Source organism: Symphodus melops (assembly GCF_947650265.1).
Source record: "Symphodus melops genome assembly, chromosome: 8".
NCBI lineage: Eukaryota > Metazoa > Chordata > Actinopteri > Labriformes > Labridae > Symphodus > Symphodus melops.
In genome coordinates, this window is record NC_136698.1 from 28,591,446 (window position 1) to 28,616,256 (window position 24,811).

The 24,811-nt window shown below is 47.4% G+C and overlaps 2 protein-coding genes and 1 long non-coding RNA gene across 5 annotated transcripts; all 3 read left to right on the forward strand.

The window, feature by feature from the left end:
• Window positions 1–4,553: 4,553 nt before the first annotated feature.
• On the forward strand, window positions 4,554–9,211 carry LOC306827739 (calreticulin-like). The gene is made up of 9 exons (XM_079349765.1): window positions 4,554–4,797; window positions 5,221–5,322; window positions 5,656–5,859; window positions 5,963–6,057; window positions 6,138–6,347; window positions 6,508–6,621; window positions 6,706–6,849; window positions 7,048–7,140; window positions 8,290–9,211. Exons 1-9 carry the CDS (start codon window positions 4,710–4,712, stop codon window positions 8,500–8,502), a joined length of 1,263 nt encoding a protein of 420 aa, XP_079205891.1. The 5' UTR covers window positions 4,554–4,709; the 3' UTR covers window positions 8,503–9,211.
• A 1,495-nt stretch (window positions 9,212–10,706) lies between these two features.
• Window positions 10,707–20,764, forward strand: rad23ab (RAD23 homolog A, nucleotide excision repair protein b). Of its 3 annotated transcripts, none has more exons than XM_079349761.1 (10): window positions 10,707–10,929; window positions 13,598–13,679; window positions 15,063–15,142; window positions 15,343–15,764; window positions 15,916–15,962; window positions 16,678–16,805; window positions 16,889–17,036; window positions 17,591–17,775; window positions 17,970–18,116; window positions 18,674–20,764. In XM_079349761.1, the coding sequence occupies exons 1-10, from the start codon at window positions 10,861–10,863 to the stop codon at window positions 18,785–18,787; spliced, it is 1,422 nt and encodes a 473-aa protein (XP_079205887.1). In that variant the 5' UTR covers window positions 10,707–10,860; the 3' UTR covers window positions 18,788–20,764. The 3 variants fall into 3 exon arrangements, with proteins under 3 accessions (XP_079205887.1, XP_079205888.1, XP_079205889.1); XM_079349762.1 differs by having other exon boundaries at window positions 17,594–17,775; XM_079349763.1 differs by having other exon boundaries at window positions 15,343–15,756; window positions 15,914–15,962.
• A 1,689-nt stretch (window positions 20,765–22,453) lies between these two features.
• Window positions 22,454–23,747, forward strand: LOC306827747. Its single transcript, XR_013779665.1, has 3 exons — window positions 22,454–22,568; window positions 23,446–23,487; window positions 23,626–23,747. It is a non-coding gene; the product is annotated as an uncharacterized lncRNA (long non-coding RNA).
• Window positions 23,748–24,811: the final 1,064 nt, after the last annotated feature.

Genomic DNA, 24,811 nt, shown 5'->3' on the forward strand with positions numbered 1-24,811 from the left:
AATCACTGAGCTGTATCCTAAACTCACCTGCTGCGCTCTCATTGGCTGGAGGACACACACCAGCTCCGCCCACAAATGTCCCGAGTCAACCAGAATAAATCAGTCAAATCCAGTCAGAGGACAGAGTCTCTGCAGACACAGTCTCACATGTACGGAGGCCCAGAAGGGACAAAGCTTCACTTTAGGAGAAGACTGAGTTTTATTTTGAAGCAGGAAGCTGCGGAGGATGAGGATCGAGTGACAGTCGTTGTGTAAACGCTGAAACAGATTTGAACGGTAGCGCACAGAGGAGACGGTCTCCATGGCAACAGGACAGTAAGCTAACTGTTGTTCTATGAAACGTTAGCGGTGATTTTGTTTTTAAATCACTGAACACAAGGGGGCGCAGTCAGAGGTAAGGGGGAGGGGCTAACTTGCTCGCTCTTTGCTCGTAGCTCTTCGCTCGGCCACAGTCCACGGGTCGAGGTCACAGTCCACGGGTCGAGGTCACAGTCCACGGGTCGAGGTCACAGTCCACGGGTCGAGGTCACAGTCCACGGGTCCGACCCGACCATGACCACCACATGGAAACCATTTAGGAACAGAAACAGAACTAATATCCTCACTGCCAACAAGACCCCATTCACCCCACCTGACACCCCCCCCCCCCCCAACAGGCCTTTCTGCTCACTAATGATTTGTGAATGTGTCGACCTGTCTGTCTCTCATTGTTTACAAAAAGTGTCCGACGACGTACTGTGACTTCCTGTTTTAACCTCTTTGTTTTTATATCACTTAATTTATTCATATTTATTTGAGGAGATTTCCTTAATGCCTTCTTGAGAAAGTGTAGTGTGTGTGTGTGTGTGTGTGTGTGTGTGTGTGTGTGTGTGTGATAGTTTTCCAAATGTTCGGGCACACGTGGGTCGATGTTTCAGTCGTTTTCTTTTGGGAGGTTTTTCTGATGAAAGGATGGAGACACACACACACACACACACACACACACACACACACACACACACACAGAATCCACTGACGCCCACCTGGAAGGTCCGGATGATGTCCGTTTTTGTCGACATGAACCTTTAGACTTTGTGGCTCGTTCGTTGGTCGGCGTGGCGTGCAGCTCGCTCGCTCGCTCTCTCTCTCTCTCTCCTCATCGATCACGTGTACATTGACTCTGTACAGACTGTACAAAGAAGAATATAGGGAATCAAAGGAGGAGAATCACGGTATGAACCCGGCGTGGAGGTTCAGGTCACAGGGAGACGACTTGATGTTTTTTTTCTTTCACGTCTTGTTAAGGTGTCAAATCTTCTCCCGTCGTCGAGCTCCAAAAGTTTCACACGTTTCAGAAGTCGTCTCGTCGAGGCTGTTCCAGGAAGGATCGCCGTCGGCCTGATTCAAACCCCATAAAGAAGCGCGTCCACGGGGGGGCGGAGCTTCGTCGGCTCAGGTGAACACACAGGACTGCTGCTGCAGGTCAGAGCAGCGAGACGGCGCCCTCTCCTGGAGAGCGTGCGCTATGACACCCTGAGGTCATCCAGCCCGTCCAGGCGTGTTCTGACTTTGAGTTCTGTAGGCTCAGTATGAAGTCCGGCCCCTCTGTGGCGAGGACGCCGTCCGACCCTCTGATGGACTCTGTGCTGACCTTGAGATGACCTTGATCTCGCGCTACTCGTTTGCAAAGTGAAACGGTGACCGAGTGTTTTCAGGTCCTTCAGATTCACACTTCCTGTCTGACTCGGAACCCGTCCGTCATTGGACGGCGTCTTTATGAGCTGAAATCACGCCGTCATCCTCTGAAAGCGCTGAGTGAGCGCCGGGCGGCGGGCTCTGACGCGTCCCCGTGAGTATGTGCCGTGTGTTCGTGCGAGTGTCTTTGTTTATGTAAGCGACGGTTGTAGATAGACCCAGCCAATCAAACAGTTAGCATGCAGACGTCAGCTCTTCACTCTCTTCAACTTGAATTTACTAAAAGATGAGAAAACATAGAAGCAAAGTGAGTTAAGTGTTCCCGTGTTTAGCTTTAAATGGTCACTCTGAAAAAGAAGCTTTTTAATCCCTTTTTCTGGTTGTTTTTTCTACTCGGTTCCTGCTAACCACGAGTTAGTCGTCGTCGTCGTCGATGATGTTCGTCTGATGTTGAGAAAAAAAAAGACAACGAAGAGGAAGGTGAGCAGCAGCTGCTCTTCACCTTCACGTCACACACTGCGGGGTTTTTTCAGTTTCCTCTTAATGTCCACTGTCACTCACTCTGAAGGGAAGGAAGACAGGAAGTGTAACAGATGTTGGTTTAATAAAAGATTGAAATGTGAAACGAACACGGCGTGCTGTCTTCACTCTCTCTGCAGCAGCGTGACCAATCAGGAGAAGCAGCACTTTATAACAGCTGCTCAACGAGCCTTTAACCCCGGATCACTCTTTAAACTCCAGCTGGGAAAACAGTCGACTCTGTCACACAGGAAGTGACCATTCTTTCGACCAATCAGCAGACTGCAGTGATTAAGCTCCACCTTTTAGGGGCGGATCGATATTCTTGGCACCCCAACAGAAAGGTCCCAACAAGTAGGACGGTACGGGTCGGTTATTCTGGAATCTTTACCGGCTGTAGTCGATGGAAACGCTGCAAAATGTGTGCCGAACCGAACCGGACTGAACCGGACCGCTCGGTGGAAACAGGACTTAAAGTCCCCAGGTGGAGAACCACTGCATCATTGTAAGAGAAGTTTGAAGTGGCTTTTAGTCGCCTGTCATAGAAAACAGATGCCAACACCTGGACTGAGGACTTCAGCCAATCAGTGAAGAGACGTCCTGCGGCTCCTACCTGATGTTCAGTCTGCGCACTGAGCTCGCTGAAGATCCTGAGAACAGCTCGGACAGGACGCACACGTTCCTGGCTGCAGACACACAGAGCGCCATTTATTTACAGATGAATGGTGTCACGCTTCTCTTCACCTTTTAACCTGCGTCACGTTCACGCGTCCTCGTACACACACACTGATGCTGAAGCAGACAGTCAGGACACATGGCTGCAGCAGCTGGGAATCAAACCCCCAACCTTCCAGGTGAGAGGCGACCGACTTCACCAACTGAGTTAAGAAGTTTATCTGAGACTGATGCAGCCTCTACCATCAGTGTGTGAATGGATGAGTTAATACTGATGGACTCTTTACTCTGCAGCAGCCTCTACCATCAGTGTGTGAATGGATGAGTTCATACTGATGGACCCTGCAGCAGCCTCTACCATCAGTGTGTGAATGGATGAGTTCATACTGATGGACCCTGCAGCAGCCTCTACCATCAGTGTGTGAATGTGTATGAATGGATGAGTTCATACTGATGGACTCTGCAGCAGCCTCTGCCATCAGTGTGAATGGATGAGGACATGATGTTAAAGAGGTCTGATTGTTTAAATAAACTTTCTGACATTCAAACTTTTCCTTCGTTTTCATAAATGGTGTTTTTGAAGAGTTCAGAGAGTCAGACGAACAACAGTTGGATGAATAAAAGCAGCAGCCTGTTGGCGTCTCTGCTGTTTAACACGACGTGTAGATTTAAACGCAGCTTCACGTCAGATGAAATGTTCGTTTTGGCGGCGGCCTCTCGAGGGACTGATAAAAACACAGTGTGTGTTAGAGAAGGGCTGAACCCTATACATACACATGATGTGTTAGCAGAGGGCGTGACAGTGTGATTAAATCAATGACTCTTTATGTTGAGGCTGACAGGAGGTGTTTATTAGGATTTATCGTCCCGTTATTTAACCAGGTGGGTCCCACTGAGATTAAGAACCTCTCTTCACACACAAAGAGACATTCAACACGTCAACATCCTGTCCTGCAGGATCTGCTGCAGGCTGCAGGATCTAGACCCCTGATCGAGACCCCTGATCAAGGCCCCAGATCTAGACCCCTGATCTAGACCCCTGATCGAGACCCCTGATCTACACCCCTGATCTAGACCCCTGATCTAGACCCCTGATCTAGACCCCTGATCTACACCCCTGATCTACACCCCTGATCTACACCCCTGATCTAGACCCCTGATCTAGACCCCTGATCTACACCCCTGATCTAGACCCCTGATCTAGACCCCTGATCTAGACCCCTGATCAAGGCCCCTGATCTAGACCCCTGATCGAGACCCCTGATCTACACCCCTGATCTACACCCCTGATCTACACCCCTGATCAAGGCCCTGATCTACACCCCTGATCTACACCCCTGATCTACACCCCTGATCTACACCCCTGATCAAGGCCCCAGGTCGAGACATCTTCAGGAGTGCAGATGTGAGCTTCACGGTTCATAATGAAGCTGACTAATTTATGGAAGTTGTTTGTATCAACCATAGAGCAGAAAGCCAACGCCCCCTGCTGGTCAAAGCAAAGGAAGCAGGGTGTGTGTGTGTGTGTGTGTGTGTGTGTGTGTGTGTGTGTGTATGTGTGTGTGGTCTGCACAGTGTTTTACCTACAGTCCCTGAACGCAGCATGCTCCGCCCTCTCTCCGATCTCCGGCCGATTGGACCCGAGCTTACCCGAAACGTAAACTCGTGGTCTCCTCTGATTGGCCAGACGCTGGTCCAATGAGACGCGGCCATCTGTGCAGGACTCGCTGAGTCTCCGTTGAAATCCTCAGCTTACATTTCCTCCCTCGTTCTTTCTCAGCTGACTTCACGTCTCTCCTCGTCCCTGCAGCCCCCCCGGAGTCCGGACCCAAGCAGCCCACATGAAGCTCCCTGTGGCGGTTCTGTTCGCAGCCCTGCTGCTGGGCATCGACGGCTCGGTGTACCTGAAGGAGCAGTTCCTGGATGGAGGTGCAGTATGACCTGTCACCGTGCAGACAGCCTCAGCTCGGTGCACCAGCTCACATATATACACATCATATCATATAATATATATATAATATAATATGATATCATATAATGTAATGTGTAAAACAGCAGCTTGATAATGTTCAGAGTGAAGTTGGTGTGATTAAAGCAGCTGCTGATTTCTGTCACTTTCACTTTTGATTCTTCTTCACGAGTCTCTCTGTTTAAAGTTAGCAGACAGCTTCAATGTGCTTCTGTTAACATCAAGCCATAAACAACCCGGGTGCTGTCCTCCAGGCAGTCACTCTCTCTCTCTCTCTGACCTTTGACCTTAATGAGGAAGTGACCTCCTCCTGTGTTGCTGTGTGTAAACAGGAGAAGCCGGTCTCTAAGTGTCCCTCTGTGATTGGTCTTTTTTTTTTTCAGACGGATGGAAGAGCCGCTGGGTCGAGTCCAAACACAAGTCCGACTACGGCCAATGGGAGCTGAGCGCTGGAAAGTTCTACGGGGACGCCGAGGCGGATAAAGGTAGTGTGTGTGTGTGTGTGTGTGTGTGTGTGTGTGTGTGTGTGTGTGTGTGTGTGTGTGTGTGTGTGTGTGTGTGTGTGTGTGTGTGTGTGTGTGTGTGTGTGTGTGTGTGTGTGTGTGTGTGTGTGTGTGTGTGTGTGTGTGTGTGTGTGTGTGTGTGTGTGTGTGTTGGTAAATCTTAGAGAGGCGTTCAGTGACCAGGAAGTTTGAGATCATCTCCAAGACTTGAAAAACCTGCCTGGGGGGGGGGGCGGGGTCAATGTGGCTCCTCCCCTCCAAGCATCATAAACATGATTCTCAGTAACCTTTGTGATGTCATGTGACCTCGGACAGGTCTGCAGACCAGCCAGGACGCACGCTTCTACGCCCTGTCCACCAAGATCCAGCCCTTCAGCAACGAGGGGAAGACTCTGGTGGTCCAGTTCACCATCAAGCACGAGCAGAAGATCGACTGTGGAGGCGGCTACGTCAAGATCTTCCCCGCCGACCTCGACCAGAGCGACATGCACGGAGACTCGCAGTATTACATCATGTTTGGTGAGTCGTGTTTGTTCTGCGGGGACACCCGGGTCCGAGCAAAGACCAGCACAGGGCGAGCAAAGAGAGAGAGAGATGTTGATGACTGATCCTGTGTCCTCAGGTCCTGACATCTGTGGGTACAGCACCAAGAAGGTCCACGTGATCTTCAACTACAAGGGTCAGAATCACCTGATAAAGAAAGACGTCAAATGCAAGGTAGCGGTCTGAGGAGGTCTGAGGAGGTCCGGACTCGTTCACACGGTGGACGTCTTCTTAACGCTCTCCTGTCTCCCCAGGACGACGAGCTGACACACATGTACACGCTGATTCTGAATCCAGACCAGACGTACGAGGTCCGGGTCGACAACGAGAAGGTGGAGTCGGGCTCCTTGGAGGAGGACTGGGACATGCTGCCCCCCAAGACGATCAAGGACCCAGAGGCCAAGAAACCCAGCGACTGGGACGACCGGGTCAAGATAGACGACCCCAGCGACACCAAGCCCGAGGTAGGACGACAAACTAGGAAGACTGTCAGACGCCGCACGTCCACTAAGACGGCGTTCCTGTCCTCTGGCGTCAAAGACGGAGACTGAAAGATGAGACGCTTGGTTCACGCCTCTCTTGACTGAAGGTGTAAATGTCCCCTGTGTATTTTGTCCCCTGTAGGACTGGGAGCAGGCAGAGACCATCACTGACCCCGACGCCAAGAAACCCGACGACTGGGACGAGGACATGGACGGAGAGTGGGAGCCTCCGATGATCACCAACCCCGAGTACAAGGTCGGTCTCTTAAAGCTAGCTCGTTAGCATTACTCTCTCCAGGCGTGATGTCATAACCCCCCCCCCCCTCGCTGGTCTGTGCAGGGCGAGTGGAAACCCAAGCAGATCGACAACCCGGACTACAAGGGCGCCTGGGTCCACCCCGAGATCGACAACCCGGAGTACAGCGCGGACGCCACCATGTATAAGTTTGACAACATCGGCGTGCTCGGCCTGGATCTGTGGCAGGTAACGACTCGGACCCGACCTGACCGAGTCACACACCCTCGAGTCACACATCCTCGAGTCACACATCCTCGAGTCACACATCCTCGAGTCACACATCCTCGAGTCACACACCGACCCGTCTCATGCTGTGATTTAAAAAAAAAAAAAAAAAAAAAAAAAAAAAGAGAAAAATCCATCACGTTTGTTTTGGTTGTTCAGGTCAAATCGGGAACCATCTTTGACAACTTCCTGATCACCGACGACGTCCAGGAAGCCGAGGAGTTCGGGGAGAAGACGTGGGGAGTGACGAAGGTGAGCTCGCTGAAACACAATCATCTGTCGAACCGTCGTCGAGCAGCAGGACGAACATGAGGGGAAATCCACCGGCCTCACCCTGTTAGCCTGTTAGCAGGCTAAGCTAGGTTTAGCATCTGTTCAGCGGCCAAGATGGCGGGTAGATGAAATAACAAACAGTGTTTTAGTGTGACATCAGTCATTTTATCAGAGCAGGAAATAAACTGCTGGCCTTCATTGTTTAGCTAGCTGGTTAATACTAGCATAGCTTTCATGACTTTACCCGCCACGTGGCCACAGCTCTCTGAAATCTACTCGCCAAACGCTAAATCTCTCTGGTCTTGGCGGGGTTGATTTCGGACCCTGCGTCTGTTCAATGAACCCTGATTGTCTTCACAAAGGGAAGTTATTGATCTGGGCGAGGGTTAAGACACGTTCAGAGGCTGTAGGCCGAAGGTTCGAATCCGACCTCTGACCTTTGCTGCATGTCCTCCTCCACACTTCCCGTCTCTCTGCAGCTGTACCCTAAAAAAACAAATATTTATTAGGGGTGGGACTTTAATTGGTTAATTACAATTAATTAATTACAAGAAAATAATGCGTTAATTTCGTGCTAGCTCATCGCTAGCTTTGCGTTAGCTTCGCCACAAGTACAAACAGCCTGAACTCGACTAAATGACTGTCTTCAGGATCAACATTAGTAATTCAACGTCTGATAAACTTATAAACTCACTCTCTAAATTGATCGCTCTGGACTGTAGATCACTATTAGTGATAGAAGATAAGGGATTAGAAAATGTGCTACAGATAGCAGCGTGTGATCCAACTTTCCAGCTGCTGTGCAGAAAAACTATTTCAAACAAGATCCAACAGCTTTATGAAACTGAGAAGAAACACTGCATGCATTCATCAACATCCATGTAGACTGAGAGGTGTTGCTGTTTAGGGCAAATATTGTGACGCACTTAAAATGTGATTAATGTCGACTAATTAATTAGAAAGCCCTGAGTTAATTAGTTATTACTTATTATTGATGACTCCTTCACATGTTAAGTTTGGAAGCAGACGTGCTTCATGGGTTCCATGTTGAAAGTAGTTTCTGAGCTCAGGTGAGTTAAAGGCGACGCTGAGCTCGAGAGGTAACAGCCGCTCGTCTTCTTCCTCCAGGGACCAGAGAAGAAGATGAAGGACGAGCAGGAGGACATCGAGAGGAAGCTGAGAGAGGAGGAGGAGAAGAGCAAGAAAAAGGACACCGAAGACGCGGAGGAGGACGAGGAAGATGGAGAGGAGGAGGAGGAAGAGGAGGAGGAAGAAGAAGGGGAACAGGACGAGGAGCCGGAGGAGGAAGACAACGAGACCCTGGAGAAGGACGAGCTGTAGAGGAGACGAGCCGCTCGTTCTCTGCAGGTTAACGACACTGGCCTTTCATACAGCAGCCTTTTATTCAGGTGGGGGGGGGGGGGGGGGGGGGGTGGGTCAGGTCAGATAATTTTTTTTTTTTTTATTGATTCCCTTGTTTGTTTTTATTGATTCCCTTGTTTGTTTGTTTTTATTGATTCCCTTGTTTGTTTTTTTCCAGCCTCCAAATGAGAAAAGGGACGAGCGGTTTACATGTTTGTGTGTTTTCTTCGGTTGAGAGTTTTATAATTGAATGTGATTGGCTGAGCGGCTCAGTCGGACGCCGTGGCGTGTGTGTGCAGTTACAGGGAGCCCTTTAATTAGTCTTCTTTAGTCGGGATGATCAGTGAGTCGAGGGTTCTGTGTCGTCTGGTTCTTGCACTTTTAGTTCTCCTGTGTGATGCAGAACTGTTTCTGTTTTCAGCCGCTCATAATTTATTCCATTCATCTTTGGTTCCCTTCAGCTCGCACGTTTGGACGCGTGTCCTCGTGCGAGCGCCGAGTGTTTGCGGTGAGACTGCCTCAGACAAACTGTGACTTGGACTTCCTGGTTGATCTGAGAGATCGACGGTCCTGAAACTTCTCACACCACCAAACTCTTGTTTGTGGCGGCCGCTGTGGACGTGTGAATGTTTGTTTCAGTTTGTCAAAGAATTAAAAAAATCTAATCTGCACGAGGCAGAGCCCGGGACGACGCCGTGTTCTTCTTTCACTGTCTGCTGACTCTTTCTTCACCAGTAGGGGGCAGCACGTGGTCTACATGAAAACATTTAGACGGACTCTTATAGACTGGTGTAGTTTTGAGTCCTAAAACCAGGAAGTGAGTTAGCATGTTAGCTCCGTGGGTTCCTAACTCTAAAAGTCTAAATGTGGATTTTGAATGTGTTTGTGTTTAGACTGAAATAAGTTCTGTGGTTAACACAAGCTGAAGAGATGATGATGTTTTGTTAGACGAGATAAACTACGTTAGCTAAGACCCCACTTGCTAACGAGTAGCTAACTGAGACTACAGTGGTTGTCATGGAGACGTCATCTCGCCGGGAACTCTCTCTCTAATCCTCCTTACAGCCTCTAGTCATGTTTTTCAGAGCTCTTGTAAATATTAGGTTAATAAACAACTTATTAAGCTAACGTTTAGCTAGCTTGTCAAATCCACTGATTAGATCGATGAAGCATAACGGTCGTGACGTCATTATAAACCGACCGTGGTGTAGTTAGCTTGTAGCATAACGTTAGCTTTTTACTTCTCTGGGCTGCGTTAACTCTTCAAACTTCATATAAATGATGTTCATCTGTAAAGATTATCCAGCTGAACTAAACAGCATCAGAAACGTGTGTTTGACACACAGATTATTTTCTGTAATGATCCAAAATCCAATGCAACAATCCCACAGACAAATTTACGTAGGAACCACCGGCGCCATTTTCTCGGGTTGGCCTACAAAAATACGTCCTTACTACACCAGTCTATAGCATCTTCTCAAACTAATCGGCTTCCAGGAGGGGGGGGGCTTTCTGTCTGTTCACAGGATTCAGTTTGCAAAGTCTGAATGTAAACAGCAAAACATCATGGATGGTTTGAAGACGTGTGAACGTCTCTGTTTTAAGTCAAAGTGGAGCAAAAAGTGAATTTATAAAAAATATGTTCACATGAACAAAACTTATTTGGCCCTCGGCATTGAATTCTTTTCCGAGTGTCTCATTGGTTCCAACTTCAGCAGGTGTTCATCTGCATTTTACAACTCAGAAACTCGTTTTTCCTGATGTTTCTGACAACACATGAACGCACCATTAAACGTGTGCCCTCTGTCTAACTTTATTTTTACAGGTTAAACAGTAAAAGAGTTTTATAAATACTTCAAAGTTTATTAAAGTTGTAAGTTATTACTGGGGATAGAAATGATAAGAAAAAAAAAAAAAAGGTAACATTCACAGACTGATGGTAGAGGCTGCTGCAGAGTCCATCAGTATTAACTCATCCATTCACACACTGATGGTAGAGGCTGCAGAGTAAAAGGGGGGGGGTTACTTCCCGAGTATGCAGACTTGAGGTCCTGTCAGTGTATGTTTCATGTGTCTCTCAAAAGAGCTTCAAAACTTAAGTAACATTAAAACGAGATAACAAGTTGGGATATTTCCTGCAGCCCCTGAAGGCAGCAGCATGCAGTGCCCATCCTTCAGCTCTAGGTGGCGTCCCTGCACGGCGTGCACTGAGACAGCTGAGTCACAGATGCATGTAGAGCCAGATAAATAGATCCTGTGCGGAATAAAGAGGGGACACTGCCGTGCACGCGCCTCGTGTTTGACCCCCCCCCACCAGCGACCCCCGAACCTGCAGACATGCTGACCATCACCCTGAAGACCCTGCAGCAGCAGACCTTCAAGATCCACATAGACCCCGAGGTGACGGTGAGTGCAAGTTAACGGGGCTGAAGTAAACACGGCCAGGCCGGGGGAGGGGAGGGGAGTGAGGGGGGGGGGCTCCGTTAGCTCAACTGCTAACTCTGTTTAACGAGCTCGGACCGGAAACACGTCACTGACCATTTTTAACCTCGATTCAATGTGAGTGAAATGTTGTCAGACAAGTTGTCGTTTCTAAACAATCTGACTGTAATTAAATGAGTTCACGTCAGGTGACGTAGACGGAGTTAGCGCGTCTTAGACCGGAAATACGCATTTGTCCCTTCAGAGTAAAAGCACGAAATCGTTCAGAATCAGTTTTATTGGTCAGCTTTGTTTAACACACAAGGAATTTAACTAAGGAGCAATAATTACAGACTAATATGTACAGACTAAAAAAGATAATAGTTTAATTTATAATGTCTTTATTTTTATCAGTGCAAACAATACTGTGAAGAAGGTAAACATTTAAATTCTGCTCATTCGTTTATTGACACTGTGAAATTTAAAATGTCATAAAATAACTAGAGATGTAAAGATGAATCATAAAATGCAATAAATGGATTCAAAGGTGTGAAGGTTATAACTCCTTCTCTCAGGCCAGAAGTCCCTTCAAACCTCCACAACATGATCACCTCACTGGACTGTAAAAAAAGACAATACAACGTACGTCAAAATGTTATTTTTATATGCACCTTAATTTGTAAATATTACTTACCTTATGTAAATAGTTGATGCTGGTTTTTTATTCTGCAGCACAAAGAGCCAATGCAACAACATTTAGTTCTCCTCTGCACCGTAAAGTTGAAGTTTGAATGACGATAAATAAAGTTTAATCAGTCATCTTACAAATGAATCTGAATAACACGGTGAGCGACAGCAGCTGCAGATTTAGGACGCACCCCCGTCTTTTAAATCAGAGGTGTGGAAACATTTTTGGCTTCAAGACAGAAAAGTAAAGAGGTGAGAAGATAACAGACAAAAACTGTAAATATTTTAAGAAGACGGAGAACTACACAAATAACACAAACCAACATGATGCATCGTTTAATGAGAAACTCCGATCATCTCTTTATGAGAGACAGAAACCACGCTGAGCAGCAGCTTATCAGGAACCTGCTTCAATCATCGTCTGTCTCAGTTTGTCAAATCTTCAATTGTTTCATCTCTAGTTATAACTATGGTCATGTTTGCCAATTCTCTGGACCTTAAAACTATATTAGAGGACTGAACGTCTTATTTTGAAAAACCAAGACCGGAACGTTGTGTAATCTTCCGTCTGGCTTGATAAAGTTTGACTTGTTTCAGTTTGTAACCGTGAATGACGATGCAACATTTTAAAGCTCCATCAGTTTAAACAGATGAGACACATGTAAAGGTTTCTGATAAATGATTAACATGCATTAATAAGAGAGAAGAAGAAGCCCCGCCTTCTTTACATTTATCACCTTTAACTTTGTGCTCAGTCCAGCAGGTAGCTGACACTTTAATGATCTTTATCTCTCAAACAGGTTTAAATCCTGATTTAATGCAAACACATCAGAATACAGATTATTAAAAACATCAGATATGGAAACAAATCTTTCTCTGGCTCTGATCAGGTATCAACGTTTCCACTGTCACATTTGTCTCGCTCACAAACATAAAAAGATGGTTATTGTAGTTTATTATACGGCCCTGTCCTCGCTGAGAGGACTTCAGTTTGAGTGTATAGAGGAGAGTCTCAGACACGTTACACCTACTTTAATTTATCCAGGTAGGTTCAGCAAATTCAGCCGTGATTGCAAAAAACCCCTCCTGTATTTTGCGAGTCGTGGGGGCTAATTTCCAACTCAATTTTGATATTTATTTTTATCTTATTTAAAGAGCTCGACCGATTAATCAGCTGGATCATAATATTGGTTGATATTTGCACATTAAGTGATTTATTGGTTAGTTTGATCTCAGATATATGCCAATAAAATTAAACACTTCCTGTCAGCACCTTTACTCTGTCTCTGGTCACTTCCTGTCACCACCTGTACTCTGTCTCTGGTCACTTCCTGTCACCACCTGTACTCTGTCTCTGGTCACTTCCTGTCAGCACCTGTACTCTGTCTCTGGTCACTTCCTGTCAGCACCTGTACTCTGTCTCTGGTCACTTCCTGTCACCACCTGTGCTCTGCCTCTGGTCACTTCCTGTCAGCACCTGTACTCTGTCTCTGGTCACTTCCTGTCACCACCTGTACTCTGTCTCTGGTCACTTCCTGTCACCACCTGTACTCTGTCTCTGGTCACTTCCTGTCACCACCTGTGCTCTGTCTCTGGTCACTTCCTGTCACCACCTGTGCTCTGTCTCTGGTCACTTCCTGTCACCACCTGTACTCTGTCTCTGGTCACTTCCTGTCACCACCTGTACTCTGTCTCTGGTCACTTCCTGTCACCACCTGTACTCTGTCTCTGGTCACTTCCTGTCAGCGCCTGTACTCTGTCTCTGGTCACTTCCTGTCTGCTAAATGAATTGTAGCTCGGTATAATTAACCAGTCATGGCTGGATGTGTGTCCTTGTGTTCAGATTATTGTATTTTAACCAACCTGATGTGCTGTGAAGGTTAGCGGTGGAGACAGGAACTCACCCAGACCCGGGTTATAAAGTGATCAGTCTTAACGCAGTGATCCGTCTGCTGGTTGTTGTCAGGTTGAAGCTCTGAAGAAGAAAATCGAGGAGGACCGAGGAAAAGAAGGATTTCCTGCTTCAGGACAAAAACTCATCTATGCAGGTGAGTGCATGACTTAAATAAAGATAACATCTACTTCATCATTTAAAGGAGCAGTCTGTAGCTCCGCCCCCTAGTGTTTAAAATGAGTACTGCAGTCTAAACTCTAATCATCACAGAGAGCTGTCTCCCCCCCCTCCTCTCACACAGCTCAGCATGTGGTGGACACTGTAGCTTCAGTGTTTAGCCAGCTCAGCATGTGGTGGACACTGTAGCTTCAGTGTTTAGCCAGCTCTGCATGTAGAGACACTGTAGCTTCAGTGTTTAGCCAGCTCTGCATGTGGTGGACACTGTAGCTTCAGTGTTTAGCCAGCTCTGCATGTAGAGACACTGTAGCTTCAGTGTTTAGCCAGCTCTGCATGTAGAGACACTGTAGCTTCAGTGTTTAGCCAGCTCTGCATGTGGTGGACACTGTAGCTTCAGTGTTTAGCCAGCTCTGCATGTGGTGCACACTGTAGCTTCAGTGTTTAGCCAGCTCTGCATGTGGTGGACACTGTAGCTTCAGTGTTTAGCCAGCTCTGCATGTAGAGACACTGTAGCTTCAGTGTTTAGCCAGCTCTGCATGTGGTGGACACTGTAGCTTCAGTGTTTAGCCAGCTCTGCATGTGGTGCACACTGTAGCTTCAGTGTTTAGCCAGCTCTGCATGTGGTGGACACTGTAGCTTCAGTGTTTAGCCAGCTCTGCATGTGGTGGACACTGTAGCTTCAGTGTTTAGCCAGCTCTGCATGTGGTGGACACTGTAGCTTCAGTGTTTAGCCAGCTCTGCATGTGGTGGACACTGTAGCTTCAGTGTTTAGCCAGCTCTGCATGGGTCTGTAAAGCTTTCTGCGTTCTAACCTCTCTCCATGTTTCATCTCCAACATTGATCCTAGTTTGAGCAGCTTTCTGCTGCTGGAGCTTATTAGAAACATGCAGAGGCTTTTTAGCTCGGGTACAATCACTTCTATCTGAAGCAGTTCCACTGCCCGCTTCCATCGCTGCAACACCTGTTCACCTGATAACTGCTCTCATATCTGGCAAACCCAGGGGCGTCCAAAACGGCCTTCAAAGCCCCGCCTACCTTCTCTGGTCCAACCAGATCCGGAACAGAACAGTTCAACAGACTGAGTGCAGAACAGAAGACATGGTGCAGCCTTTTTATTGGTGCGCTGAGATCGTAGTCCCTCCCTCTGGCTGGAGGTGACTTCTCCTGCTGGGAGAAACTCGGGGTGAAGTCTGAACGCAAACATGCAGCAGCTCCTGAAGCAGAGAGAGAGAGTGTGTAACGTCTGTGGACAGGCCTGTTTAAAGAGCGTCTCTTCTTCTCTAACATGGCTAACATGTTTATTTCACTGTTTCAAACTTCAGCATGAATCCTCTCTGATGTCTCTCCTTCAATGTCGCAGGCAAAATATTAAACGATGACACCCAGCTGAAGGAGTACAAGATTGATGAAAAAAACTTTGTGGTTGTCATGGTAACCAAGGTCAGTGTTTCTTCAGCTTGTGTGTTTAGAGCGTGATGTCGCAGGCTTAACTTTGATTCAACTCTTCCGTCTTGCTGGAGACATTTTAAGATCTTTGAGATGTTGAGACAGAAGTAGAAGATTCAGACTTTGTCCAGTCCAGTGCAGCTCGTGATCCGGATCAGAGACTAACTCTACTAACGGTCTTCTTTTATCTTTAGTCCAAACAAGATCCTCCTCCAAAAGCTCCCGCCGGGCCGACCCCCCAGGCGGCTGCAGCTCCTCCGTCACTCTCAGATGAAGCAGCGTCCTCTGACCCATCACGAGTTCCCTCCACACCGACACATGCACAGTCTGCACCCTCGCCTGTCCCCAAGTCAGGGCCTCCCTCTGAGAGCCCCCCCACAGTCCCAGGAAACCCCCCGCAGGCGTCTGAGAAGGAGCCCGCCGCTCTGGACTCGAACACAGCCCCGGATTCAGCACCAGCCTCCGCCTCTGCTCCTGCTCCGGAGCCTGCAGGGGCGGACCAGACCGCCGCCCCTGCAGACCGCCCCGCCTCAGCTGCTCAACCGGAGGAGAAGCCGAGGGAAGACCCCGAGAATCCAGAAGCTGCCGCTCCTCCAGCGCCGTCCTCCGCCTCCAGGTGAAGAGAGTGGTGTTTACATTTTAATGTTTTTTTAACTCGGCATTCAATTTGATGACGTCACCAGCATCATGTTAGCATTTCCACATTAGCATTAGCTCAGCTGATGTTTCTTGCTGCGTGAGCACTAACTCCATGTTCTCTGTTGAAGCCTCGTCGATGAGCTCGGCCTCCTCGAAGAAGCAGCGTCCATACTGGGTAAGACAACGACACGAGTGACGGCCCGTCTTCTGTCGGGGTTCAAACAGCCGTACAGGAAGTCGCGGCGTAAATGGGCTCTGCTGTTATTTTCACATGAAGTTCAGGAAGGCAGCAGGATGCATTATGGGAGAATTCCCCTCCAGTGAGAGTTGACCACATGTTTATTTGTTGTACGTCTAACGACTGATTCAGAGAATACACGCCCACCTACGCAACTCAGTGTTGCATTGTGGGAAGTCATGAAATAAACATCGATATCAGCAGTTGGAGAAATTGTTTTTTCAAACGTCGGTTTCGACCCGGGTTTCATAAATTGATGACATACCCAAGTGTTTCAGCTTCTCCAGTCGTTTTACATCGCGTGTGTGTGTGTGTGTGTGTGTGTGTGTGTGTGTGTGTGTGTGTGTGTGTGTGTGTGTGTGTGTGTGTGTGTGTGTGTGTGTGTGTGTGTGTGTGTGTGAGAGAGAACGGCTGTCATGACTTCAACATAGGGATGCAGACGTTCAGTTTATTGAGCTAGCGTTGATCTCCTGTCTGTGTCCTGCTGGTCCTGGTGGTCCTGCTGCTGGTCCTGCTGCTGGTCCTGCTGGTGGTGCTGCTGGTCCTGCTGCTGGTCCTGCTGGTGGTCCTGCTGGTGGTCCTGCTGGTCCTGCTGCTGGTCCTGCTGCTGGTCCTGCTGCTGGTCCTGCTGCTGGTCCTGCTGGTCCTGCAGTCACAGGTCCGGCCTATGAGAACCTGGTGTCAGAGATCATGTCGATGGGTTATGAGCGAGAGCAGGTGGTCAACGCCCTGAGAGCCAGTTACAACAACCCGGACCGAGCAGTGGAGTATCTACTGATGGTGAGGATGGAACCAATCGGTGATCAGCATTCTCAGCCCCGCCTCTCTCTTTACTCTGAACTGTCTCATGTTCTGCACTGCAGGGTATCCCAGCAGAGGCCGCTGACCTTCCACCTCAGGAGCCAATCAGACAAAGCGTGCCATCTGACCCCCCCGCTCCTGCTCCTGCTACGACCACCACGACCACTACACAACAACAACAACAACAAGCACCTCCAGCTCCTCAGCCCAGTAAGAAAGAAGCTTTTGAGGGAGCACAGAGGGGCGGAGCTTTAGAGGGGGCACAGAGGGGCGGAGCTTAAGAGGGGGCACGGAGGGGCGTGGCTTTTGAGGGAGCACAGAGGGGCGGAGCTTTAGAGGGGGCATGGAGGGGCGTGGCTTTTGAGGGAGCACAGAGGGGCGGAGCTTTAGAGGGGGCACGGAGGGGCGTGGCTTTTGAGGGAGCACAGAGGGGCGGAGCTTTAGAGGGGGCACGGAGGGGAGGGGCTTTAGAGGGGGCACAGAGGAGAGGGGCGTGGCTTTAGAGGGGGCACAGAGGGGAGGGGCTTTAGAGGGGGCACGGAGGGGGCGTTGCTTTAGAGGGAGCACAAGGGGGAAGGGGCGGGGCTTTAGAGGGGGCAGGTGCAGATGCAGCACTGAGGGAATGCTACTTTGAAAATCATGCTAGCATCGAAGCTGAAAGCTCCTTCAGACTGCTACATGGTGTCGTGTTTGTTTTGGTAAATCTTTGTTCAGTATGAATCCCTGAAAACTGTTGTGTCAGTAAGCCGTGCGTCCGCTCCCAGCAGGTCTGGTGTCCGGCAGCCAGAGTCTCACAGCTGGAGGGGACTCTGTGTCTACAGGGAACCCTCTGGAGTTCCTGAGGAACCAGCCACAGTTCCAGCAGATGAGACAGATCATCCAGCAGAACCCGGCCCTCCTCCCAGCTCTGCTGCAGCAGCTGGGCAGAGACAACCCGCAGCTGCTGCAGGTACGACGCCAGTGGACCCTGTGTTTGTATGTCTGCAGAGATTTGTAGAACGAAACCGTCACGTATCACCGCGTGACTGAAGAACCTCAAACCTTTATTGTTCCAGTTCAAACGATTCTAAAACAGGAAGTACACGAGGCAGCGTCCTTTGAACCCTGTGTTACATCCTCCTGCTTGATCTGTGTGACTTTCAGCAAATCACTCAGCACCAGGAGCGTTTCGTCCAGATGCTGAACGAGCCGCGAGGTTGGAACCCGGGTGGGGAGGGGGCCGAGGCCCCGGAGACGCCGCAGACCAACTACATCCAGGTCACCCCTCAGGAGAAGGAGGCTATCGAGAGGGTGAGTGAGAAACGCCTGAGAGCGTGACGTTAACCAGAGGGTCAGCACCTCCAGGTGTCGGGTCAGGGTTCAGGATCGCCCCCCTATGGGTGGGAGGGAGTCACTGCACCATGTAAAAGAGGCTCAGTACCTCTTGGTCTCGTTCAGTTAGGGTGGGGCTTAACGAAGCTCTCGATGTATCGTCGACCTCACCTGTGATCACGAGCTTTTGGGCGGGGGGTCCCGACTCCGCCTTCGAGGGAGGGGGAGGAGCTCAGATGTCTGAAAAGGAGCCAGTTGAGGTGGTTCAGGTGTCTGATTTGGATCCTCCTGGACTCCTCCCCTGTGAGGGTTTTCTGGGTGAGGCCTGTGTGGATAGTTAAGATGAAAACGTTCATATTTATATTCTTATAATAATAATAAAAAGAGGATGTGTGTGTGTGTGAGCTGGATGTCAGTGTGTGTGTGTGTGAGCTGGATGTCGGTGTGTGTGTGTGTGTGTGAGCTGGATGTCGGTGTGTGTGTGTGTGAGCTGGATGTCAGTGTGTGTGTTCCTGACCTGCTGTGTTTGCTTCCAGTTAAAAGCTCTGGGCTTCCCTGAAGGTTTGGTCATCCAGGCGTACTTCGCCTGTGAGAAGAACGAGAACCTGGCCGCTAACTTCCTGCTGCAACAATCCTGGGACGATGAGTAACCGCAGGTCAGAGGTGACGGGGGAGGAAACGAGACCAGCCAGATGTTGTTTTTTTTTTTTTTTTGGGCTTTAGTGTGACGATCGTGATGATTAGGGTGAAGACACGTGGTCACGATCATCACATGAGCTCACGCTGTCCTGTGCCTCACTGCTGCTACGTCACGACAGCTGCCTCTCCGTGCCCAGGGACTAAAGTCTCGCCTGAACATTTCAACCACAGTTTGCATCACCTTCGCACGCCAACGGGCTTTTATTTTGAAAGGTCATCCTGGAGAAACACGACATAAACACCACAGAGTAACAAAGAGCCGACGTGTGTCATGAAGCCCGACCTGAATATGTGACGCACCGCTTTTCTTTCTGTCTGTTCTTCAAACCACACGAGTCCAGAGTTCTTCTTCAGGTCTTTCATGAAACACAGACTGGGCTGCTCTTCCCCCCCCCCCCCCCCCATGAAACTGTAAAATTGATGACATACCCAAGTGTTTGAAAATAACTGAGAATATTTGGGTCCAAATTTTAACTCATCGTTTTCACTCTCTGTGTCTAATTATGAATTATAATTTATATTTCACCTCTTTGTATTTTATGAAATCGGGGGGGGGGGGGGGGGGGGGGGGGTCCAAACCTAGGGGGAGGGATTCCTGCTGTTTGAGGACAATTCAAATCATTATATATATTTATATATTTAGTTACCCTTCCATCCCCACTGATGATCTGGACTTTGATGATCTGGACTTTGATGATCTGGACTTTGATGATCTGGACTTTGATGATCTGGACTTTGATGATCTGGACTTTGATGATCTGGACTTTGATGATCTGGACTTTGATGATCTGGACTTTGATGATCTGGACTTTGATGATCTGGACTTTGATGATCTGGACTTTGATGATCTGGACTTTGATGATCTGGACAGATCTCTGGACAGAGAACCGACAGTGAAACTGGACTCTCAGTTAAAGTTAACTCGTAATAACTCGACACGGCGAAGCTTCACGTGGTCGACTTGGCTGAACACGATAAAACTGTCACACAGGAAGACAGTTACGACCTCTTCATCTTTCTGTGAAACCTCCAGAAACAAACCGGTGTGACTCAAACTGGATTTTTAGGATTCTTAGAAAATTGCCTTCGAACTCGTCGAACTTCCTTTGAGGCAGTTTGAGTTTTGTTTAAGGAGAAGAAGAAAAAGTATTTATTTAAAGGGAAAGTACTAAAAACAATTACAATATATAATCATTAATTATGCAGCCTGTTGAAAACAGACAGAAAAGATGATTTTGACTTAAGTCCCGCCTCTGATTCAGCAAATAGCCAATCATAGATTTGGATTTTTGGGGTGGCCAATCAGATTTGAAGGCGGGGTCGTGCCGCCCCTCGAGTCTCGCCTCTGCATGAAATATTATTCTTTACGGTTGTCTTTGGATTCCAAATTCGATATTTTAAAGTTTCAAATTAAAATCTGTCTGCAGTCAGCAGGACGTTGACTCCGCCTCCAGAAGGGTCACATGACTCTCGTTGAGACTTCTGATTAGTGGATCTCTAGTTGGTGCAGTGTTTGTGTTTGGTCGAGGACGAGGGGACACTGAGCGGTCCTCGTCCTCGTCCACTGTTTGTTTTGAAGATTGATTTTGAAGTGCCACAGATGCATGCTCTGATGTTTCCTGACACGCAGTCCGACTCACCTCGGCTCACATCACATCCTCTATGCACCTTAAAGCTGCACCCGTTTGAGCGGCGGCGCCCTCATGCCTTCTGGGTTGTTAAAGACACGATATTTCACAGATGTGTCTGCTTTGACTGGTGATCATCTTCAGGGTTGCTATTGTTCATTAATTAGTAATTGTTCCAAATTGGACTAAAGGGGATTTTGAATTTGCACCCGGACTACGGAGCCCCTGAAGTCCCAAAAATAAGAACGTTATCAGCTCGAGTGCTGCAGATCTTTGAGTTTTTGGGGCTTTTTGGGCGTCCGTATGCAGCCAGACAAAAACTGAACCATTTTCATCCCTCAGCATGTGCTTAGCTGTTTCTCCTTTGAGTTCCCATTGGAAGTGACTGGACGTTTTGTATTATACTGTACATGGGATAAAAGGCGCCCCCTGCTGGTTGCATGTTACAGAGTTATTTATAGCATGGCAGTGGGAGGGAGGAATGATGAAGCTAACAGTGTGGTGATGCTCTGATCTCAGTTCATCTGTTTGACCATCTCTGTCAGGGTTTTTTTTTCTCTTGGGGGGGTGGGGGGGGGGGGGGGGGGGGGGTGCTGATGAGTTGTGAAAACTTTGGTTTCATCATTGTGTAAAATAAACAGCTTTTACAAAGAGGGGGAGACATGTCTGTTCTTCATCATGAAACGTTGAGGCAGCAGGGTAGTTCAATTCCCGGTGCAGACTCGCCTGGTTACTAGAGACGTGCTACGTCACTTCCAAAGTACCACAGATGTGCCCTAGAGCAAGGCACCGAACCCCCAGCAGCTCTGGCGGGCTCCGATTGATGCACGTAGAACCCCGACCTATCGGCTGAGAGACGACCGACTCAACCACTGAGCCACAGCAGACCTGATGGAGCAGCTCCTTCGTTGTGCTCGAAAGTAAAACTTCAGTTTAAATTCAATTCAAAAAACTTTATTTGTCCTCGGGGGTTCACAGGGCAGTAAATGAACGACAGTGCAGATAATACTAAAAATATAACCAAAGAATAAAAGTGAAAAGTTAGAGAATAATAAAAAGAAGGTAAAGTTTAACTATCAATGTAGTTTCATCTAATTTAATCTAAATTTCCATATTTATCAGATCGGAAGTGAAAACAAAAGTGGATCAATTCCTCTTTGTATTTATTGAGCGATCCAAAAATAATTATTTCTTACTTTCTTTTTATTGTAAGTTGATACAGTAACAAATAAGAATAATAATTTTGTTTGCCCTAAAGTTTTTTATACAACGGAGAAAAACAAAATGACAACGACTCAAAAATAACCACTTCGCGCACACACACATCACACACACACACACACACACACACACACACACACACCCAACCTCCACAACTAAAACAGCAACAACCTGCAGGAAAAAAGAAAATGTGACACCATCACCATTATTATCAGCATAATTTATGCAACTACAATAATGTTTCCACACCTGCCCTGTACAGTCTCTAAATAAATAACATATCACCACTTTTTCCCAGTTTCCCTGCCTGCCTGGATCTGTCCTCCATCGCTCGTTGCCATGGAGACCATCTTTCAATGAATGTGGCATTTTGCAGTCTTATTTTAAAAGTTATGTTCTCCATTACGCAAAAAAATAAAATAATAATTTCCAGGTGTCTCTGTTGGGGGAAGTCATCTCTCTAAAGCCAGTTTAATGTTATTGTCTTCTTTGGCTGCTTCGAGAAGCGTCATGAGTCCTAAATCAACATTATCCCTGATTTTTATTGTTTCTCTTCCTCTATAATGATGAATGGAGCTGTGAGCCCCAAAGGTTCACCCCGGAGAGAGAGAGAGAGGGAGGGAGAGAGAGAGAGAGAGAGAGAGAGAGGGAGGGAGAGAGAGAGGGACGGAGAGAGAGAGAGAGAGAGCGAGGGAGAGAGAGAGAGGGACGGAGAGAGAGAGCGAGGGAGAGAGAGCGAGGGACGGAGAGAGAGAGCGAGGGAGAGAGAGAGACAGAGAGAGAGAGCGAGAGAGAGAGAGGGAGGGAGAGAGAGAGAGAGAGGGAGGGTGGGTGCGTTCCCTCAGCAACAGGGAAGATGGCAGCTCTCACATCTCTCACCCAGGTAAAGATGCAGCTTTTTACGCCTCGACACTTCTGCCTCACGCCGACATATTTACTGACATGAAGCAGCATGTCTCATTTTAATAATTAAACAGTTTATTTTATAGAGTTAAACCTGAGGTCTCCCTGAAATGAAGGCGGACGGCAGACAGACTCACACGGGCCTGATCCAGGACCGTTAGATAGCGGGGCTTGTTAGCTTGTTAGCCACCTAGCCGTGCTAACAATCCCACCATTTAATAACCCCGGCTTCTTCTTATTAACAGAGTGCTAACATGTAACATGAGCTGTGCACTCATAGCGGGGACGAGCTGACCCGTGCACGTAAACTATGCACGCGCATTTATATATTAAGATAACGTAGAGTCCTAGCACGTCTTAGCTAGCCTAGCCTGGGTGATAAACATGCAGAGGACATGCTAAGCTAACCCCGAGCCACACACACACACACACACACACACACACACACACACACACACACACATATACATATTCTTAAAGAAAACTAACTAAAATCACAGTCTGACAGGTCTGAAATGACCTGTACTAATAAAGACTAATTGACAATGTTTTTATGAATGGAATGAATAACTTTATTTACATTTCACCTTTAAAAACACCTTATTACAAAGTGCTTTACAGATAAAAACAAATACATCAACATTTAGAGAAGGAACACAGGTAAACAGAGATACAACAGACAGGTACGATAAGATTAGTTTAGAATCTACCAGGAGAGAGTTCAATAAAAAATAAGACAATTTTTTTTACACAAAAAATGTCGTGATGTTCTTTTCTTCAGAGTCTCTGCAGGATCGTCACTTTTTGACAAACCTTCGGGGTTGATTTAGCGTAATCATGTTTTCTCTCTGTCACAGCTGTCAAGCGGGAACCCTGTTTATGAGAGCTTTTACAGACAGGTGAGGTGACGGCCTACACAACACCTCCACAACTCTTACCCCACTTTGTTAAAGTCTCACCTGAGGTGTCATGTTGTTTTTTATTTAACTGATGAATCTCTCAGACCTCTGACAGAGCTGATGTGTTTTTCCTCCCAGGTGGATCCTGGGAACACGGGGAGAGTGGGACCAACAGAAGCCGCCTTGTTCTTAAAAAAGTCTGGACTCCCTGATGTCACGCTGGGAAAGGTCGGTTTCATGTTCCTGTCTGCGTTTGTTTCCTCACAGCGGGAACACTTTGTTTGTGTTCAGCAGCAGTCAGTGTAGTCCTTTCTTCAAGTCACTGTAGTCCTTTCTTCAAGTCACTGTAGTCCTTTCTTCAAGTCACTGTAGTCCTTTCTTCAAGTCACTGTAGTCCTTTCTTCAAGTCACTGTAGTCCTTTCTTCAAGTCACTGTAGTCCTTTCTTCAAGTCACTGTAGTCCTTTCTGCAAGTCAGTGTAGTCCTTTCTGCAAGTCACTGTAGTCCTTTCTTCAAGTCAGTGTAGTCCTTTCTTCAAGTCAGTGTAGTCCTTTCTGCAAGTCAGTGTAGTCCTTTCTTCAAGTCAGTGTAGTCCTTTCTTCAAGTCATTGTAGTTCTTTCTTCAAGTCAGTGTAGTCCCTTCTTCAAGTCAGTGTAGTCCTTTCTTTAAGTCAGTGTAGTTCTTTTTTCAAGTCAATGTAGTTCTTTTTTCAAGTCAGTGTAGTCCTTTCTTCAAGTCAGTGTAGTTCTTTTTTCAAGTCAGTGTAGTTCTTTTTTCAAGTCAGTGTAGTCCTTTCTTCAAGTCAGTGTAGTTCTTTTTTCAAGTCAGTGTAGTCCTTTCTTCAAGTCAGTGTAGTCCTTTCTTCAAGTCAGTGTAGTCCTTTCTTCAATTCATTGTTGTCCTTTCTTCAAGTCAGTGTAGTTTTTTCTTCAAGTCAATGTAGTTCTTTCTTCAAGTCAATGTAGTTCTTTCTTCAAGTCAGTGTAGTCCTTTCTTCAAATCAGTGTAGTTCTTTCTTCAAGTCAGTGTAGTCCTTTCTTCAAGTCATTGTAGTTCTTTCTTCAAGTCAGTGTAGTCCCTTCTTCAAGTCACTGTAGTCCTTTCTTCAAGTCACTGTAGTCCTTTCTTCAAGTCAGTGTAGTCCTTTCTTCAATTCATTGTTGTCCTTTCTTCAAGTCAGTGTAGTTTTTTCTTCAAGTTAATGTAGTTCTTTCTTCAAGTCATTGTAGTCCTTTCTTCAAGTCAGTGTAGTTCTTTCTTCAAGTCATTGTAGTCCTTTCTTCAATTCATTGTTGTCATTTTTTCAAGTCAGTGTAGTTTTTT

What these genes read in the sequence shown, in the direction of transcription:
- LOC306827739 (XM_079349765.1), top strand. Translation starts at nt 4,710, where the DNA reads ATGAAGCTCCCTGTGGCGGTTCTGTTCGCAGCCCTGCTGCTGGGCATC. An exon ending in GGAGCAGTTCCTGGATGGAG is followed by an intron (nt 4,798 to 5,220) that starts GTGCAGTATGAC and finishes TTTTTTTTTCAG; the next exon opens with ACGGATGGAAGAGCCGCTGG. An exon ending in TCGGCCTGGATCTGTGGCAG is followed by an intron (nt 6,850 to 7,047) that starts GTAACGACTCGG and finishes TTGGTTGTTCAG; the next exon opens with GTCAAATCGGGAACCATCTT.
- rad23ab (XM_079349761.1), top strand. Translation starts at nt 10,861, where the DNA reads ATGCTGACCATCACCCTGAAGACCCTGCAGCAGCAGACCTTCAAGATC. An exon ending in ACATAGACCCCGAGGTGACG is followed by an intron (nt 10,930 to 13,597) that starts GTGAGTGCAAGT and finishes GGTTGTTGTCAG; the next exon opens with GTTGAAGCTCTGAAGAAGAA. An exon ending in CAGTGGAGTATCTACTGATG is followed by an intron (nt 16,806 to 16,888) that starts GTGAGGATGGAA and finishes TCTGCACTGCAG; the next exon opens with GGTATCCCAGCAGAGGCCGC.